Below are 20,673 nucleotides of genomic sequence, written 5' to 3'. Positions count from 1 at the left end.
TATCAATGAGATGTCCCTGTTCTGTCCCAAAGACCCCATTGCCATAATCCAATTCAGTTTGCTCCCTGCTCCTACTTTGCTCTTTTTTCTGGTTGCCCTGATTGTCCCACCCCATCCTCTGCTGGTTCCCAAGACTGCGCTCCCATGTCATCCTTTTGAAATTAATGGACCTAACTTAACCATGTTCGTTAATTTCAGTGGATCTATTTTGAGAATAACTAGTTGAACGCCACCCTCTCACAACTTGTACTTAACCTGGTGCTCCTGGAGCTCTTTCAGTTGAGAGTTCTGATTGTCTCTGTGTGGTGCTGACTCCTGCTCACTTTCACAGATGGAGCATTCCTTGGTGCTGGAGATGCTACTATATGGAAAAGCTCTTCTGTACGCTGGCTTCTGCGAAGAAAAGGCAAAAGAGCAGAAGCTATCCAGCAGGTAGGAGAATCCAAAGGAACAGAGCTTGGGGGTCACAAAGGAACAAAAGAAGAGCCTGACTGCTGGATTAAGCCCATGACCCACCTCATCCAACATCCTGTTCTCACAGTGGCCAACCGCATGCCTGGGGGAAACCTCCTGTTTCCACCTTCTGCTCCTGATTCTCATGAAGCCTGAGGGGGGCCAGTTCCCCGGGTATTCTCAAGGCATGGCTTAGGCAGAGAGAACCTTCCAATAGCTGTTTCTGATGCATGCAGGGTTTGTTTTTTACAGAGTCCACACAACACCTTCAACATCAAAATGCCAGCCTGTATTCCTTCCCTCTGCCCCTAAATCCAGGTGTACCCTTTTGTCAGGAAAATCCAATACATGGGTTTATTTAAAAAAACAAAACACAACTCTTATCAGTGACCCATTTGCAATACCTGAATATCATTTTTGCAACGTTAACACCACCCCGGAAGCAGTCAGACTCTCAGTGAGCCCTTCCACATTTCCTCCTGCCTGCCGTGGGGTTGGAAGTGGCATTTGCCCTGTTTTCCTCCCTGCTTGCCCGTTTTCTAGGGTCTGGGAAGCCACTGACCTGGAAGAGGGCAGAGGGACCCTCAGGAGTGTGGGATAGCTAGGCCACAGCTGCCCCCACTACAGGCCCCCTGCCAGAACAGCCTGGCTTACTGTATCTGCAGCAGCTGCAAAGCCTCTGCGTCCTGTCCCTTCCACGCTGGGTAAACATCCTGCTGTCAGTGCCTCCTCCGCTGCTTCCTGGGGCAGACCAAGCTCTTCCCACCCCCCAGATGCAGGCTCTCCTGGGCCTCTGCCATCCACATATATCCAGAGGCAGCATGAGTCCCTTACTCTATGATCTTTCCAGACACCTTGGCAGGCTGTCCTGCTCTCTGCCCACTCACTCTCCCGCCTTCTCCAACCCCCCATTCCCACCCCAAAACAAACTGGGCTGCAGACTCGCTCAGGACGGATAGTTTCACTTTGGCTGCCTCTGCCATTTCTTAAGCAGAGAGCAAAAGTGTGCTTGGTTTTCTGGTACGGGTGGGTGCAGTGCTGGGGAGATGGCAAAGAAGTGCTAGCATCCCTCCTTCGAGAAGCTGCGTTGATTTTAGCTCCCGCTTCTGAAACACCATTCCGGCTGTATTCAGAGAGGGGAAAAGAACAAGGCCAATGTGGCAGGGAGGCAGCATTGAGCACTGGCAAGCTGGGTGTGCCAGTTTCTGGGTGCTACACAGCAGGCTCTTGCCTTCATGTCCTGCTTATTATGGGGTCCCCAGAGGTCTCAGCTCAACTACCAAGCGAAACAGGATGCTGGAACAGATCAGGCTTCAGTCTGATCTGGTAGGGATCTCTTCTAACGTCCTTAAGGCATTTTCTTCTTTGGTGTGTGTGTGTATATATATATATATATATATATATATATATATATATATATATGTCCCCTCCCCACCCGCAAAGGTCTTGTGAGTAGCAGTCCCTGGGAAATGTTAGCTAGGCCGTTCCTGCTTATGGTTGCAGCTGCTGGATTTGAGACGATAGTTTGGGTGTGGTTCTGCAGTTGTTTCAGGACCTGAGCATACCTGGTGAAGGATGTGTGGCAAACATCAGTACTGTAAGTGACAGGAGATTGCCTGTTACCTGCCCTCTTGCATCTGCCCTCCTATTCACCCTTCGCTTTCACTTTCTCAGACTGACGGAACTGGTTCGCTGTGCCACCAAAGAGGCTCTATCCAAGGAGTGCCGGCTCTTGGTGTTGGACGTAGTCTGTGAAGATGAAAAGGATGATAGCGTCTTACCACCTGTTCATGTCTGGCTCCGACCGAGGGATCCAACCAATGAGGAGTAAAGGGAACTGTGTATATGTGTAATACAATGGAAACCTTTGGACTGGATAACTGCAATCTGCTGGATGTGGGGCTGCCCTTGAGGATGGTCTGGAAGCTGCCGCTGATGCAAAATGCAGCTGTTTGGCTGCTCACTGGAGCAGGATACCACCAACACATTACCCTGCTGTTCAGAGAATTGCTCTGCCTGCCAGCTAGTTTCCAGACTAAGTTCAAGGTTCTGGCCTTGGTGTGTATAGCCCTATGCAACTTGGGACCAGGATACCTGCAAGATTGTAGGCAAACTAAGGCCTGGGGGCCGGATCCAGCCCAATCGCCTTCTAAATCTGGCCCGCGGATGGTCCAGAAATCAGCATGTTTTTACATGAGTAGAATGTGTCCTTTTATTTAAAATGCATCTCTGGGTTATTTGTGGGGCATAGGAATTGGTTCTTTTCCCCCCTTCAAAATATAGTCCAGCCCCACACCAGGTCTGAGGAACAGTGGGCCGGCCCCCTGCTGAAAAAGTTTGCTGACCCCTGGCTAGTCTCATCCCTTATATACTCAGCTGATCACTGCGCTGTGCAGGCGAAGACTTCCTGTAACTGCCTTCTTATCTGGAGGTTCACAATGTATGAATTGGGCATAGGAGCCAACTCCTAGAGGCCAAGGTCTCTCTGCCCTCCCCCCAATAAAATATTTGAGGGAGCCGAGCCCCTCCCCAAAGATAATGGGCTTTGCCATTCAAATGATGTTCGTGTACCACATCATTTAATTGATTATGCAGGATGGGGCCTACCTGACCCCCCCAAAATATTTTATTCAAGTTGGCACCCCTGGAATTGGGTCTTTAGAGTGGTGGCACCTGCTCTTTGGAATTCGCTCCCCTTGGATGTTAGGCAGAGGCAGCCTCTGTTGTTGTTTTGCTGCCTACTGAAGACCTTCCAGCAAGGGTTTTAAACTGCAAGCTTTCCCAGTCTGTTTCTATGTTGCAATTGTTTTTTCAAATGTTCTTGTTGTCTTGCCATTTGTTGTCTGGCACCCTGGGCTCCTTTGCGAGGAAGGGTAGGATGCAGATTAATTTAATAAATGTGGGTAATATATGGAATGAGTAATGTGTATACACTGACTGTGATTAACCCAAATTCTGTTTAAAGCCGAGACACGCTCCTTGCCTGATGAAGAAGGTGAAGAAGCATCTTCTCCAGGGACTAACCTGTGTCTGCCTGCGGGCCTTTTCTTGCTCTTGGGGTCTGAGCATAGCAGAGGACTAAATAGGAATGAGCTCACTCTCAATAAGTGCAACCTATAGGTTTCTCCTTTTGAAAGACTCCTGAAGTCTAAGCATTTTCTTCCCAGTACAACTATTAAAGGTGTAGCTGCAATGAAGTTGTAACACAGGTAGTGGGGGTGAGCCAAATGTGGTTCCTTGTATAGCCATCAAATAACTCTGTAGACCTGGGATACATCTCTCATAATCTCTGCTCTGCACCCTCCTTCAGTGCCTTCTGGCTCGAAAGACAGGGAGAAGTGTGTTTGCGTGTTGGTAGAAAGAACCCTCTGGTTTTTGTGTGGCTGGAATATAGCCACAAAAGTATGAGTTACATCTGTTGCTCCACCCACTTTTTCCATCTGGCCCCACCCGTTACTGGCATGTGGCCCTTGGAACGTTGCCTGTGATGGAAGATGGCCCCCAGGCGGAAAAAGGTTCCCCACTCCTGTTATGGGCATTAGCCTGCTTTGTTCTGACAGAGCAGCTGCAGAGTCCATAGAACTGCAGGGGAATGGGATAATTTCGTTTTCTCTGCATGGAGCTAGGAACTATGTAGGGAGAGGGGCACAGCTCAGCAACAGAGCATATGCTGCTTCCTAGAGTTCCCTGGAAAAAGAGTCAACTATTAAACTGCTCCACAAGTCTTAGTTTTGTAAGGGAAAGAAGGGTTTCCTACTGATTCTCATGATCTTTAACAAACTGCATTCCCCAGAATTTTTTGGGGGGGCAGCCACATCTGTTTAAAGTGGTAGGATTCTGCTTTAAACATATAACGCAGATGGGAGTCTAAGTGCTACACAGAATTTGCATTTAGGTTTGCCACTGCTGGTGCTGAGAATCACTCTTTATAAATTCTTATAAGACTGTGCAGCTGTTCTTAACGTGTTTGACTATTCCACGCTTTTGGTTTGATTTTAAGGAGCAGAAGGGGGAGGGTCTCACACATATATTTCCTCCAGCAGCACTACTGATAGCATCAGATAAGGGTAACTGAGCAACTGGAGGCGGCCTTGTTCTTTTCACATCAAATTTCGGTGAAATAGCTCCCTGGTGTTTATGTTAAGTTGGGATCATTATGGCAGCGTGCCCTCAGATGGATTGCATCTCCTGTTTACAGTAAACCTTGAGCAACACATTAGTGTAATGAGTCAGGCTTGCTGGGGAAATGAAGCTCCTTTGATTTTAACAGTGACCCTACACCTACAGAAGCTGTTTTTGTAGCCGAGACAGGACAGCGTATCCTCCTGCTCTTCCATCTTCTTTTCCGAGCTCTCCTGCAGATTGGACATTGCAAGAAGACACATTACAAAATGCTCTCCAGGAACTTCCCTTGAAAATCAGGATCTGCTCCCTTGCCCACTCCCTCTGCAAAATTTCCCTGTTCTCTTGATCACAGTGAGTGACTCAGATCCAAAAGGTGTCTACAGCTACCATGATGCATAGGAAGCTGCCTTATACTGAGTCAGTCCATTGATTTCTATGTAGCTAAGCACTGCCTATGCTGACTGGAAGTGGCTCTCCAGGATTTCAGACATGGAATGAGTTTGGAGATGATGGGGATTGAAGCTGAGACCTTCTGATGCAAAGGAGACACTGCCACTGAGCTACAACATTTCTGGGGGAGGAAGCAACCCAGATTTGAACTAGGGACATCTTCATTTGAATCCAGGCCTATCAGCACCATTGTGTTGCTACTGTTCTCAGGCATGTACATCAATGGTTCAAGGTGATCAAATCAGCATTTTGAATGACGCAGAAGTAAGTGGCCCCCTGTTCTGCCACTGATAAATCACTATTTCCAATACTGGATGTAGTATAACATAACTGTTATGACTAGTAGCCAATGATAATAGTCTTGGCTTCCATTAATTAAAATATATATATATTTATGAATTTATAAGAGTACAAAATACAGAACTGAAGAAGAAAAAAGTGAAAGAAGGAAGAAGAGAAACAGATACATTACATCGTTCTGTTCCATCGACTTCTCATCCATCCTTCCATGACTCCCTAAAGTTTCCCATTCCTGCTGCATAATCTATTTTTTCTAACTATTTAAACATTCAGATTCTTCTCATTATAAACTATAACTGCTGAGCTTACTCCAAACTGACTCAAGTTCTAACATTTTTACAATGTTTTTAGGTAGTCTACAAAACTTTTCTCTTTGTGTCCTCAAATTTTGCTGGTTAAGCTTGCTAATTCTGCCTATTCCATTAATTTCATCTGCCACTCCTCCTTTGTAGGGACTTTCTCCTCTCTCCATCTTTGTGCATATAGGATTCTTGCTGCTGTAGTGGCATACATAAATAAATTTATTTGTTTACTTGGTACCTCAGACCTCATTATTTCACCAGGAAGGCCTCTGGCCTCTTTGGGAAGGGCTTCCAAAATATTTTTTTCAATTCATTATACTGTATTTACTCGAGTCTGATGTGTCATCAAATCTAATGTGCACTTCAATTTTCAGAACCTTGAAACCAAAAAAGTATTTGGTGGTGAATGTAAATGTGCCATCAAATCTAATGCACACCTTAATTTTTGCAACATAATTTGGCCAAAAAAAGGTGAGCATTAAATTTGAATAAATACGGTATATTATTTCCCAATATTCTAACTACTCTACAGGACCACCACATATGATATAAGGTTCTATCCATAGCTTTACAGTTCCAACATTTACCTGATTCTGACATACATTTTCTCTAATTTATTTGGTGTCAGGTACCATCTGTAAATCATTTTCCAATAATTTTCCTTAAGAGCATAGCAGGCTGTGAATTTTAATCCTGTTTTCCACAGCTTTCCCCACAAATCTAAATTTAAATTGTGGCCCACATCTTTAGCCCAATTGATCATTGCGTTTTCACCATTTTGTGCTTTCTCTCCCATTCTAATAGTAACTTATACATTTTAGAAATTTACTTCTCATTATTATCTAGCAGCTTTCTCTTTCTCTTTCTCAAATTCTGACATCTCTTCTATAAAAACCACATTGTTTATCAACTTTAAATATTTCATTCAATTGATGGTATTGCAACTAGTCTGTCACCCAGTTACCAACTTCTTCCATCTTCTTCAGGCTTACACTTGTGTCTGTAAAGTCCACTAGTTCTCTGTATGTTGCCCATCCTTTTTCCATATTCAATTTTTCAGTGCAATTGCTTCAATGGATGAAAGCCATAAAAGTGTTTTCATTTCTAGCAGATTCTTATTTTTCCCCCAGACTTGATAAATATTTTTCCTAATCACATGATTCATAAAATTCTTATGTATTCTAGTTTTACCCTACCAAACATGCATGTCAACCAAATTTAACACTACCCCTCCAAGTCTAGCAGTTGAGTATTCTCCAACTTTATCCAATCTTTTAACCAGCATAAACAAGCCGCTTCATAATATAAACGCAAATCTGGCATTGAGAAGCTTCCTCTTTCCCTAGTGTCAATCAATATCTTATATTTAATTCTTGGTTTCTTCCCCTGCCATAAAAATCTAGAAATATCCTTCTGCCATTCTTTAAAGCAGCTTAAATTATTTATTAATGGGAAAGTTTGAAATAAAAATCACATATTTGGCAACAGGCTTCCATAAATTTTGGGGCATCACTGCATCTCATAGTAATGAATTCCCTAGTTTAACTACATGCCCTGAGATCTACAGAAGAAGCGAGGTATACAGATTTTAAAATAAAAATAAAATAAAATGTGCTGCTGTGTGAATAAGTGTTCGCCGCTGAGTAGCTCTTGCAATCTAAGCCTCACACACTGGAAAAGACTCCCCTCTGAGAAAACCACTGCCGACCAGCATGAGAAACATCAGGTCAGATGAAACAACATCCTGACCCAGCTTAATGTATACATACATACTGTATGTATAAACATGGTTGAAGATCACATTTCCCTTTTACTTTCCATTCTGAGTTCAGACCTCAGAAACCACTCTTCTGTAACATTGTCTGCTGTGTGTGTGTGTGTGTGTGTGTGTGTGTGTGTGTGTAAGCATGCAGAAGTACAAAAATATGCCACAGTAAATAGCTTTTGAACGCTAAGCTCATATTCACATGAAAAGGGAAAATGCAGTCGTCAGTAGTATTAACTGGACACCACACTGGAGAAACACACTGTATTTTCTCACCCTTGGGTATTGTTCAGCTGGCTGTATGTTTCCACTGTTCACAATGTAAGGAAGACATCTGAGGAACTGCAGTAAGGCAGATTTCCCTAGGCTGGTACTCTTCAGATGTTCTGGAATGTAGTTCCGCTCCACCCTAGCCAGCACTATCATAGTCCCATCATAGTGGGCACCAGGTTGGGGAAGGCAGTAGTAAGGGATGGCTCCTGGAAGTCCCCCCTAAAAGTGAGAGACGTGAAGCATCTGCAATCTGTGCAAATATGCAAAAGATAAAGGCAGAAGAGAAGAGCTGGGAAATAAATCTGATCAAGTATGCTATTTTGAAAAGGTGCTATTTTTAACAGGGTAGGTGATTAACAATTGAGGGAAAAGCCTAACAAAGGTGTGAGGTTGATTTTTCCATGGGTGCAGGGGTCAGATCCTGGCTATAAAGCCCAATAGCTTCTATGAAGGGGGAGGAAATAGTGATATATTGCACCCAATAGCCTGCATTTGGCTATTGTAAATAACAGAAGAAAAATCCCCTTGGCTTGTGTTGCGCTGAAGGTCAGACTAGATGGTGTTTTCTTGTAATCCTTTAGATCTACTGATTCAAGGGAGAGGCGTGTAATGACTAGAAAAAGGTTTGTTTTTGGAGCTCTCGCTGGCTTGTGATGCAACTTCCCGAGCAAAATGAGCAGGGTGATGGCTCATAAACAGATTGTTTTAGGGCTCATTCACATAAGTGTGCTAAGAGGGACAATGCTACTGACAAAGAAGGGGGTTTACCACTTATCCCTCAGTCGCATGTTGGTGAAAAATAGGTGCTGTTCAAAGAGAAGAGGCTGCAGTCAGCAACCAGATACTGGGGGTCTACAGACAAGTGGAGTCTCAAAAGCATGAGCTTTTCTTATCACCAGGGATGTATCATACTAGGAGAACAATGCAGTTCTATTTCTGTACCCTGAGCGTACATGCTAAGGCTTGTTGGGTTTCTTTTGTGATGTGTCCTCCCACAGTTTCCGGCCCTGTTCCTGTGGCCTACACGTTCACATTCGTTCTTATTTCATGACGCCCATCCAAATGGCCAAAGAGAGCAAAGAAGCAATTAAAAAAAGAACACCTCTCTGGATAGGCTGTTGTTGTTGTTTAGTCGTTTAGTGGTGTCCGACTCTTCGTGACCCCATGGACCAGAGCACGCCAGGCACCTCTGTCTTCCACTGCCTCCCGCAGTTTGGTCAAACTCATGTTGGTAGCTTCGAGAACACTGTCCAACCATCTCGTCCTCTGTCGTCCCCTTCTCCTTGTGCCCTCCATCTTTCCCAACATCAGGGTACTTTCCAGGGAGTCTTCTCTTCTCATGAGGTAGCCAAAATATTGGAGTCTCAGCTTCAGGATCTGTCCTTCCAGTGAGCACTCAGGGCTGATCTCCTTAAGAATGGACATGTTTGATCTTCTTGCAGTCCATGGGACTCTCAAGAGTCTCCTCCAGCACCATAATTCAAAGGTACATGGATAGGTACATGTGCACAAATATATTTGGATTTAGTCAATTAAGAGTCTGAAACACAAAATTGCTACCATCATAAGGCTCTGTGGGGCAACCACACTTGGAACACTAGGTTCTGGCTGCCTCAACTCAAAAAGGATATTGTGAAGAAAGAAGGTTCAGGAAGAGGCAACCCAAATGATCGAGGCGGTGCAGAAACTCCCCTACAAGGAAAAGTTGCCCACAACATTTAGGTGGGTGGTTTCTTTATGTGAGCAAGGGGTGTGTGTGTGAAAAAGATGCATGGTGTGGAGAAAGGGAATAGTCCCCCTCTCAAATCATAATACTAGAAATCAGGGCCATCCAATGGTGAACTTCAGAAAACACAAAATAAAGTGTTTCTTTGCCCAATGCCCAGATGACATTTGCTCCCAACCAGCATGGCCAGGGATGATGGGAGCTGGGAGTCCGGCAGCATCCTGGAGCACACCACGTTGGCTTCCCTCGCTAAATACACTTACTTCTGAGTAGGCATGCACAGGCTTGCATTGTTATCTGTTTTAAATGTTATCTTTCTAGACCTCATGATTGCAGAGATGAGACTTAAAAGCCTTTGGGCAGCTATCAACAATATTTCATTGCTGGGTGTTCCTTTGTCAGGGGACAGGACCACTTAACTTCAGTAGCTTTAGTTTGACTACTCAAATCTCTGTTAAACAATTCCTAACTCCATCAAACCAATTGCACGCAGAGTCATGCAAATTAAGGACACTGATGAAATATGCATAACATCCAAATTCCCTTGATATATTTGTATATTAAGCAATGAAAATCACTCTGGCGATGTCCTGTGGCTTACAGTGGGGGTTTTTTGTTTCGTTTTTAAGGATTGGAGTGGGTGGGGAAGCTGGTACCCTCCAGATGTTGCTGGTATCAGATCAGGGAAAGCTGCTGAAATGGACCCACAGCATCACAGCCAGCCTTCAAGGACCAAGCAGTGAAGATAATGGGCAGAATAGCCATCATAGTCATACTTGTTTGTAGGTTTCATGGGGCATCTGGTAATTTACTGTCAGTAACAAAATGCTTAATGAAGGAAGCATCTTGTCTGATCCAGCAAAGCAATTCTTATATGCGGGGGGGGGGGTGTTAAGGCAGATTCTCCTGTATGTTTATGCTATCACAACTTCTTAATTTTGACATATTTCATCCTTGTCCTTGATATTTTGTGCCAGGAATATTTACCCAGATAGACATCCTGTAATTTGTGTTATTGTGTGCTTTCTGACTCATTCCCACTATTATTTTAAGGGATGGTTAGGAACAACTGGATCTTGCAGCTTTCATGTAACCTGGAAACATAAGAAAGGCTCTGACATGCAATTAGTCTTCAGTAGTCCTTGTTATCCATTCTTCACAGGTATTTGATGTTGCTGATGGGATTAATCAACACTGTTAGGTGTTACTGTGGTTCGACAGTATTTTTGCATACTGTTATCTGTTCTTAGCTCCATCAATTATGTTTAATGATAAAGCGAACACATTTGTCCATCAGTTCTAGGTATTTTTGAATATCATTTGAGTATGGACACATGGTAAATTTGAAAGCTTCGGCAAACATTGGTTTGGAATAACTGGTTGGATTTGTTGTAGTTTGTTATTCTGCTCTTTCATAACTGCAACTAATGAACATCCCTTACAGCTGAAGTCCCTATTTTTATGTGAGCACTAATTGCCATGCTATGATTATTCCTTTCACCATTTTTATTTGGGCACCAGAACTAGCTAGCAGCCTGCTCTGCAAATGGTACCCACTATAACTGCAGGTGTATGCCGGAAAGCAAGTGATTCTTGACATCATTTACAGCTCCTGTCTTGGCCCTTTTGAAATCTCCCTTGATGGAAGCATAGACTGGTTCTCCTCCTGGCTGCTTTTCAACAATTGTACTGAAATCTAGCACAAAATGTTCTGCACCATTTTATCAACCTAAATTAACTATCTTAGGAGTGTAGCTTCTACTCCTTCCAGTTTGAAGTTGGCACATTGAGAAATTAAAAGAAGAAACTCTGTTTTAGCTGAGCCTGCAAACGAAATAATCTTTACATTTGAGGACCACACACAGCAATAATTCTCTACATCAAATCCCCCAAGAGTTGCAATTGCACTGACAGACTATCCTGTATTTCAAACTTCATGTTCTCCAACAATCGAAAGGTACTATACTGATATTTGCCAGACTGATTTGAGGTCTGTAGTTTAAGATAGGCCAACCCATGTCAAGGAATCAAAACATGACATACCGGTATTCTCAATTTCTGGGGAAATACTTTGGGCTGAAAGTTCATTGTTCCTTGCCTTCTTATATTTACTCATGTTATTACATTGGCATTTTAAACGATGCTTCCGCTACAGACAAGACTGGATGTGTTGACTTACTTGGGGTTGACTCCGAGAACAGCTAAAATGTAGTTTGGATCAAGCAATGCCATTTACATGCACACACACCAGACAGATTTAATGTAGAAAAAAGACATTTATTTACAGACAACTGTAAAAAATATAAATCTGTTCCATTAAGAAAACGAGCATTAAAAAAAGAGAGGCAAGGCTAGATGTAGCCAATCACATCATTGCAAATGATTGGCTGCCGGCTCCGGCAGTTCATGAGGGCAGCAAAGCTGCTACAGTCTGTGGAAAGCTCACTGATGTTGGCGTAGGACTGGTGAAAGTAGGGTAATGGAGGTGGCCCTCCCAGACCTGCAGGGCAAGAGAAACGCTTGGTGCCGTCGGGGTCCTGTTTGGCCCGCTCCGTGCGCGAGATGCCAGCCAGCCTGCGGCGTACATTGCCAGAGAGGTTGAGCAGGAAGCCATGGGGCTTAGCCAGCCAGCGCTGCAGCCGCCCCCGTTCCCCACTCTCCTCAGGCAAGTCCATCCAGTTCTCAACCAGGTCAGCAAAGCAATTGTCCCCCAGCACTAATGGCTGCCGGTTGCGGCTCTGTGACAAAAGGGACACGGTCCAGTCCCCGGCATCTGTGGGCTCGACATCCCGCCACCGCTCCAAGCAGGCATCTGAAGCAGATTTGGGCCTAGGCCTCCTGGTGGGTGCCCGGCGGCGCAGAAAGCCCCCCGAGGAAAGCTTGCTGGCTCGCAGGGGTGGGGGCCCCTCCTCATCCCGCCAGCTGCTCCCAGACACTTCAGAATAGCCCGAGTCAAACTCCAAGCTCCGCTCGCTGCTCGGGGGAGAGAAGGCAACCTCTTCCTCTACGGCCGTCTCCAAGCAACAGGCAGAGTCTGCTTCCGAAATGGCGGATACCCGTGGGCTGGTACACTGCTTTGGGGAAGGCATGGCAGAGAGCGGCCTCATCTCCTGGGGGTCCAGTCGGATGTCTCGGTCGTGCACCCTCTTCAGGTCGTGGAGGGTCCGCATCATGCACTGCATCTGGCCCCGCAGCACCTCGCTCGACTCCTTCATGCACAGCTGTGAGGGGAGAAGACACACACATGGTCATCTTCCTACCACTGCCACCAGCACAACATAATAGACGATCTACTGCCCATAACATTGTGGGAAAATGGCACAATACAAAATTGCATTCAGATTGGAGCCTTCAAACATACTTCAAACAGACTGCTACATGCCCACTGTGGCCTACTTCAGAGTATACTTGTATAGGGTTGTACTATTAGCCCAAGTAGATTTAATCCTACAGGCTACATTCCCAGAGAGGAAGCCCTGTGTGGATCATGAGTCCAAATAATGCAAAAGGCAGAAAACTGGAGGATCACTGACTGCCGAGAAATGAGCTCCTGACCCTGCATGACCCAGGCCTCCTCAGGCAAAAATCAGATCATTTGCTTGAATTAATGCCAATGACTGTCCTCTGCCTCCACACATCTATTCTCTGGCTCCCCAGTAACATTATTAGCACTGCGTACTTGTGTCCCACAAGCAGCCCTCTGTTGCACTCGGCTTACCCAGCCCAGGAGCCCAAGCCTCTCTCTCTCTCGAGCCCAGCATGTGCCAGCGTTTCCAAGGCCTGCCGAATGCCACGAGCCTCCTTGCAGTTTTTACCTTGATGTGTGAGGGGCACAGATCTGACTTAGCCTGGGTGTGGAATTGGGAGCTGGAGCCGCACGCGCAAGCCCTTGCCCCGTCTCGTCTTGGCAGGCCCCCAGCCCCGAGGCAGAGCTTTTCGGCAGCTCCTGCACGTTCCAAGCCCATCCCCGGCTGTGCAAGCAGCAGCTTGTTGCAGCGAGTGAGCCGCCCTACCCGGCAGAAGATGACACACAGAGGGTGTGTTGAAGTCTCCAGGTATTGCACAAGCAGTCCCCGTCCCCCCCAGCCAGGCAAGAGGAGGGAAAAGCCGGGAGAGGAGGCCACAGAAATGTGAGGAGTAATCAGCTGGGCCTGGAATGGGGGCAGGTATTAATTTGCAGCAGTTTAAACAAGGGTGTGAAGTTCAGTTGGGAGCTATAACAAGCGTTACAATCCTGCACCCCTTTCACCCAGAACCACCTGGGGGTCTCTCTTTTTTTTTTTTTCCTGTTGCACAGGAGAAGGGCAGGACATCCAAGCAAGCCAGAATGATGCAAACCATCTTTTCAGGAAGGACCATAGCTCAGGAGTGGAGCATCTACTTTGCTAGCAGAAGATCCCAGGTTCAGTCCCTGGCATCTCCAGATAGGACTGGGGGAGATCCCTGGAGAGTCACTGCCAGTTAGTGTAGACAATACTGAGCTAGATGGACCAGTGATCTCATTCAGTATAAGGCAGTTTCCTGTGTTCACTTGTAAAAAAAATCCATATGAAAGCAAGGGGTGCATATGCTCAGTCTCCAACAGGCAAGCATATTGAATAGTGACAGACCCCTCCCAGGGGCTAAGGAAAATGTGGGTCAGCATGAAAGAGATGGTCAGAAGTTACTACAGGGTCCTTGTGTGTGTTGGAGAGAAATCACTGCAGAAAGAGATGCATATAAAGGCAGATTTCTCACAAGCCCACAAATGAACCCTGGTTATCCCTAACAGTTGAAATGTGCAGAGGTAAATGTTCAAATGCTAAGGCCACCAGAGTCCTGGTATCTTATTTCTTCTTCCGCTCTGTTCCTCCAGGCCCACTTCCTGTAGTTTTCTAAAGTCTCCACGGTTCAGCAAACAGCAGTGCCGTAAGGAGTCCCCATGGCCCCTCCAGGCAAAGTAGTGGACAACTGATTTAGTCGGTCCGATGGTGACACAGCTTGCAATAGTCCCCCAGCGGCTGGGCTGAAAACCTGGAACCCATCAAGACGTCTGTTTTGGGTTAGGCTCCAGTCGCAATTGCAAGGCTAACCATGTGAGCCATAAAAAAAGAAGGGGGGGAAATGCCCATAGATCATCTCTTTCCTCCCCCAACTCCTATGCATAACACTTCCTGTCAAGGAAAAACACAAACTCCTTTCTTAGGCACCGCATCAGATAAACTCTATTTACACAGCGACGGTTAGTCAGCCGTTGATGGGATTTTATGAGAGGACAACCCCCTATCTGAACACCACACAGGTTAGGAAACAACGGTTGTTTCAGCACTCAGGAGCAGCTGCAAAGAAATGGAATTCTTCTGAGTCAGTATCACACATGCGCATAGGCTCAGTATACTCAGTATGCTCCCGCAAGATTTGAAACCCTGTCCTGGGATCTGGCTAAAAGATCACGCTGCCAACAAGCCAGATTTATACTAAGTCAGATTTATATCAAGTCATTTATACCAAGTCAGGTCCTTGGTCTACATAGCTCAGTATTGTCTTCACTGACTGGCAACATCAAGGTTTCGGATAAGAGACATTTCCAGTCCTACCTTCTGCATGCAAAGCAGATGCTCTACCAACAAGCTATGTCCCTTCCCAAGCAGTATGTTTTCCCTCTAACCTGTGGATCAGGCCCATAAGTTGCAATTCTTGAGAGGACCAACTCTTTGACCCACCCTGTGCTTTGTGTCTCCTCTCTCTTCCTGCCATGCCTCCTCCTTTTACCTGAACCACCGCCATTACATCTCTGGCCAGGAAGCAATTGCGGAAGCATGCATTCCAGTTGCCTAGCAACCACTTAACTTCTACCTCTTCTGGACCAGTCAGAATAATTAATTGGGGGTGAAGGAAAAAACAGGACAGCACATGGGTGCTTGATGCCTTCCCAAGACCAACATCCATGGCCAGCTATGGGGAAGGGCCATAATTCAGTGGCAGAGCATCTGATTTTTCAGTTTCAATCCCTGGCATTTCCTGGTAGGGCTGGGAAATATACTGCTGAAGCTGCTGGATGGACCAGTTACGTAATTTGGTATAAGGCAGCTTCCTATGTTAATGTCACATTGCCTGGCTGGACAAGTTTGGGAAGGAGTAAGGGGAAGAAAGAGCCAGGTGGCCTCTTGAGCATTCATGACTGCGAAGCCCTGGAGCCTCTTATGTACTGCCAGTCAGCACAGACAATTTCCCAGGCAAGGCCTCCAGATGCCAGAGGAGAACTCAAGAAATTGATCCACAAGCTTAGCACATCCAAATGGGAGACTAATGGCTCCATACAGGTCGGCTCCACTAGGTCTGTTGCCGCAAGACCATCTCTGAGCAATCAGCTGTTTGCAAATGCCTTGAAGTCAAGTTTAAAAAACAAGATTTCTGCAAAACGTTGCTTCCCTCTGGCAGCCGAAAGGTGTCGGATTTCCAAGTTCAGCATTAGCCATTTCAGTCCTCACATTTATTTATCTATTTTCAATACGTTTAAGGCACTCTTGTTCTGTTTTTCAGCAGAAGCTTGAATGATTTAAGACCTGATGCTTGGTTTTTGTTGATGTGATTTTATTATTATACAGTGGTACCTTGGTTCTCGAATGGCTTAGTTGCTGAACAAATCGTTCAGTTTTTGAACGGTTTCAGGAGTCAAACGGACTCCCGGAATGGATTAAGTTTGAAAACCAAGGTACCACTGTAGTTCTGTCAGTTTGCTATCAGCTGCATTCATCTTAAAAGGCAGGCTTGACACCTTCCCCTGAATTTCCACAAAATACGTAGACTACATAACATCTTTTGGCAGTGGGTTCCAAAGATTATGAGCAATCACCATGAAGGTCCTGCTCTTAGCTGTTGCAGTTATTATCTACAAGCCCAGAGCTTGTTGTCCCACTCTTAAATGGCATACAGCAGTCCTGAATGAAGGAAAGGGGTACAGTATAGGGAATCTGTGGCATTCCAGATGTTGTTAAGACTGCAAACTCCATCAGCCCCAGCCAGCAATTCTCAGGGTTGATGGGAGTTGTAGTCCAGCAACATCAACCCTATGGGTCTCTGGATGTGTACATCTCGAAAGGTTAAACTTTAACCATAAAACTTCGAACCGTTATAGGCAGCGCCTTTAACCGTCAAAACCAGGGTTGGGCCCAGAGGCAAAACAACCAATGCTACACTACAGGGAAAAAAGCTTTTATTTATTTAGGAAATTCCTAAACCATACCTTCATCCAAACGTGGATTCCAGGGCAGTGCACATAAGAATTCCAACTGCCAATACAATACAGCAAAACAAATTTCCATTACACATACAACCTCCCTTCATCACAAAATACAGAGAATGCCTTTCAGTGATGCATGCTGGGATAATGTCCATGGCCTACAAGCTTCAACCAAAAAGAAACACGGGGGGGGGGGCGCACTGCAGCAGCTATCACACATATCTATAGTGGCCTGATTTTCAGAACAAAATAATGCTGCTGCAAGCCTCACAGTATGGTTTTGCAAGGGAGCTGCCATGCCCCTTATAAGGACGGCATTCATAGTGTCTGTCAAAGTGCTCCTCCCTGATATAAATATGAAACAGAGACTGCATTAAGCTTTCTAGAGACTTTCATCTTTCACAACAACCTCATTCAGAGTTCAGTAAATACACTGGGGAGGGGACACACACCAGCTTCACCCTCGCACATACTATGGGTTCCCCACCCTGATCTTCCAGGGTTCTAAAATGTATGGGGATGGCGACAGGAAGTTCCCCTTGTCAAATGATCACCCTCCAACTTGTGGAGACCAATCGATTGACAGGACAATGGGGAGGGGGAAAGCCTGCCATGTCCCCCCCTCATGTGTTTACTGATCTCTATCAGAGAAAGTCTGAAGAGAGCTGACATCTGCTGGCCTTCTGGTTCTGACTCAGAGGAGAATTCAATAGCTGAGCAGCTCAAAACTCCTTCCATCATTACATCACTTCCTGTATGAGAACTTCCCCTCTCTCATATTGTTATGCAGAACAATCTGGATGGTCCACATGGATCCTCCGTGTTTTGGCATACTCGGGTGTGTGCCACCTTGGAAAACCGTGATTCCTATTCAAATATGATACAGAACTCTATCTGTCTTGAATGTGTTTCTTTCAGGATTGTGAAGGAGATGCCACAGTCTAGGAACACCCTGATTTTGGGGAAGAAAACCCACCTAACATTGCCCTTCAATGGTCAAGCTCAGCATTTCCTACCGGGATGAGAACAAAGAAGGTGTGGAACAATAGAGGTAGCCAGGGCAGAATCCTGGCCCAGTTGGGACATGGTACTATTAGCCACCTGCCAGGACTCCAGCAAGGCCCACCAGTGCTGATTCCTGAGCTAGGCCCCCTGAGGGTCTTAGGCCATCGTTTTAACTTCCCACAATGCCCTGAAACCTCTGCATTGGGACCATTGCGAGCAATTTAAAATGGCAGCCGGCAGATGCTCACTGCTTCCAGGATAAACTCACCAATGCATGAAGAGATCTATGAGAGGAGATTTACTCAAAGGCCCCTTCAGTTCTGGAGCTGACTTGCATCATCAGAATATCAGGGGAATCTCAGAAACTATTCTAATCTGGCATAAGCACGAGACTTCACATGTAGACTACATGCAGCCATTTCTTACACAGAAATAAGGGTGCATACAGAAAGCCTAAGCCCTCTCCTTCCAGACACACAAGACACATCCATAAACCATCCAAGTTCTCTAGTGTGGCAGAATCTTCTCTAGGGACTGTTTACAGTCTGCAGTACCCAGACCAAGCACTAGAGGGTAAGCCCCATGGATGGACTTGTTTCTAGAAGACCTCAGGATGCGCAGCAGGGAGAGTCCTATTCCCTCTGTCCACCACAAGTAACAGTGTGAAAGTGAGCTGGGCTGTTCAAATGAGAAACTTCGAAAGCAAGCCTTTCCTTTGTCCATAAGCAGGCTCCTCCATACATGGCGGATTTGCAAAATTCTATTTTCAGAGCTGATTCCATATCTTCCTCCTGTTTCATGTTTCCCCCCATAAAGAAAGGCCTCCTTGTCTCCCGCCTCCCTCTTCAGCACGCAAGGCTCCTCTTCACTCTGCGAGATCTGTTCCAAGCTGAAGCAGGGATCACCCGGGTTCCTCAACCCCAGAATCTATTCTGATTGGCAGGAACGTACGAAGCACCGCACAAACGCGCGCAGAACCCATTTCATTCACTATTAAAATTACCAGACCCTCCCCTTCTGGGATTAGCGGGCACGGATTTCTAGGCGTCCGTTGTGCAGCGTGATCGTCACTCTGAAACATACCCCACCGATTTCCCCGGGGTTGGCACCCAAGTCACCCTTCACGGGATGGACTTCCAACATGCCGCGTCCCCTAGTAATAAGAGCGCACGACGAGTTCCACGGGACTTACTCCTATGTAGACGCGCCCGGGATGGTAGTCTTGGCGGCAGCGCCGCCGGGATGCCGACTCCTCCGCAGCGAGATCAGGTCTCTGAGGCCAAGGAGGTCACCTCCAGGGACAGCCTTGCAGTGGCATCGGCGCCAGGATAGGGTGACCCGCCACCTCATTAGCCAGAGCGGAGGACGGAACAGCAACGTCTGGCCGAAGAAAGAGGCAACGCGGCGCTGACAGCTCCCTCAGCCAGCCAGGGCGGGACGCAACCCGCACACTGCACACAGGCGCCGAAGCCGCAAGCCCCGTCTTGCTGCGCCGGCGCTTTCCGTGCAGAAGGCTTTCTCCCGGGGGGAACGGCAGGCGCAAGGTAGGCGCGATCAAAGGCACCGCTCCTCGTCCAGGCTGCTTTCTCTCGGCACCCGGAGCCCCCAGACGGCGCGTCTCCCCCCCCCCCCCCGCCCACCTCGATCTCCCCTTGCTTCAGGCACCTCCCTGCACTTACCACTTCTGCGCGGAGGTGGCTCACGAAGGCGTCGAGGCGGGCGCTGTGCATGCCAGAGCCGGGGCGCTCAGATGCCTGCCAGCGGAAGGGGGCGGCTGCTGTCCGAGGGACTCCAGCGAGAGACCCGCGCGCGAGCGAGGAAAGTTTCTCGCTGTCTGGGCGAGACTCCGACTTTCTCCCCGGCTCAGTCCTGAGCGGGCAGAGCGGCCCGTTTGGTTCGGGCCGAGCCCCGCCCCCGTCTCGCGAGCGGACCAATGAGCGCCCCAGGCACCGTCTCTGCTCCGCCGACAGCCAATGAGCGGGCGAGGTGGGTGCCTGTAACCCGAACTTCCCCGGGTCTTCTGTAATTTAATTAGAGCCCCATATTAGGAGCCAAAAGGTGCTGCGGGTGGAGAGACGGGGGGCCGGCACAGCGAACGGGCCCTTCTGGGGTTGGGACCCTTTTGGGCACGGAGCAATTGCCGCTTTTATTTTGCTTGCTGCGTTGCTGCAGCCCACCTCCGGCAGGGAGATTGCATGCAGCTTCCGTAGCGCTATGATGGCCAAGCCAAGTCACAAAAGAAACGCTTCCACTTCTGCACAGCCCTAAGTTCTTTGTTGTCATCGAGCGCGTACTCTGCAGATAGGATTGTCGTCTTTTTTTCCCTGGGCAGGGTCCCTGTGCTATTTAACAGTGGAGCAGCAGGCAGAGATCCAACAGGTGATGCTTTCCCACTCATTGCATGGCCCTACTGCCAAAAGATTTTCTTCTTGTACTTCTCATAGGCGTCTGGTTGGCACTAGGAGAAGAGAGTGCTAGATTGGATAGACATTTGGGCTGATCCAGCAGACCTCTTAGTGTCTCAACTTCTGCCGGCCTTGCTGCTTTTAAAGGCGTAGGAGCCTGCCAGAAAAAGAGATGCCCACCTTCACCATCTATTGGAAATTACTCATAATATGTACTACTTGCTCTTAGATATTTAACAGTGGAGCATCTTAAGGTCTCAAATTTCAGCGGTGCCCTGTGCAACACCCAAATGTTGTGCCTCCCCCACCTCTCACCTTCCATCAGAGTTACAGCGCCCCCTGCAGCACCCCCTAAACTCAGTGCTTAGTGTGACTGAACCACTCGCGCTTCCCTAAACCAGCCTCTGTATTTAGTGTGCCTAATTCTGGGGCATGCTTTTGTGGCAGAGAATATCAGTTTTCTTCCTGTTGTACCACCCATAACAGTCTAGTTTGGCTGTTAATTTCTAAGGGGGGCAGGTAATGCTCTAATTGCTCAAGAAGACAACCAGATAAGGGGAAGGTCTGGATGCAGTTATGTGACGGAATTGCATTCTGTGCATGCTTCGAACACTAAAATTCCACTATGCCTCCACTTATTGCAAAGC

General features: G+C 46.9%; 2 protein-coding genes across 9 annotated transcripts in view; one reads left to right on the top strand and one right to left on the bottom strand.

Annotated features, from left to right (window-relative positions):
* UBA7 (ubiquitin like modifier activating enzyme 7) overlaps nt 1-3,369 on the top strand; it is a 47,056-nt gene extending 43,687 nt beyond the window's left edge. For all 4 annotated transcript variants that reach the window (XM_080993466.1, XM_080993465.1, XM_080993464.1 and 1 more), the window contains 2 exons: nt 332-432; nt 2,128-3,369. In XM_080993466.1, coding sequence (XP_080849592.1) covers nt 332-432; nt 2,128-2,284 — 258 coding nt within the window. In that variant the 3' untranslated portion in view covers nt 2,285-3,369. The remainder of the gene's footprint in view (nt 1-331; nt 433-2,127) is intronic.
* Nucleotides 3,370-11,650: 8,281 nt separating this feature from the next.
* On the bottom strand, nt 11,651-19,530 carry INKA1 (inka box actin regulator 1). Of its 5 annotated transcripts, none has more exons than XM_080987285.1 (2): nt 19,301-19,530; nt 11,651-12,615 (listed from the first exon to the last, which is right to left on the bottom strand). In XM_080987285.1, the coding sequence occupies exons 1-2, from the start codon at nt 19,349-19,351 to the stop codon at nt 11,746-11,748; spliced, it is 921 nt and encodes a 306-aa protein (XP_080843411.1). In that variant the 5' UTR covers nt 19,352-19,530; the 3' UTR covers nt 11,651-11,745. The 5 variants fall into 5 exon arrangements, with proteins under 5 accessions (XP_080843411.1, XP_080843409.1, XP_080843410.1 ...); XM_080987283.1 differs by lacking the exon at nt 19,301-19,530 and adding an exon at nt 18,814-19,017; XM_080987284.1 differs by lacking the exon at nt 19,301-19,530 and adding an exon at nt 18,731-18,751.
* Nucleotides 19,531-20,673: the final 1,143 nt, after the last annotated feature.

The sequence above is a fragment of the Podarcis pityusensis genome (genome assembly GCF_964106645.2).
Source record: "Podarcis pityusensis genome assembly, chromosome: 2".
Classification (NCBI taxonomy): Eukaryota; Metazoa; Chordata; class Lepidosauria; order Squamata; family Lacertidae; genus Podarcis; species Podarcis pityusensis.
This window is presented reverse-complemented; position numbering and strand designations above follow the sequence as displayed.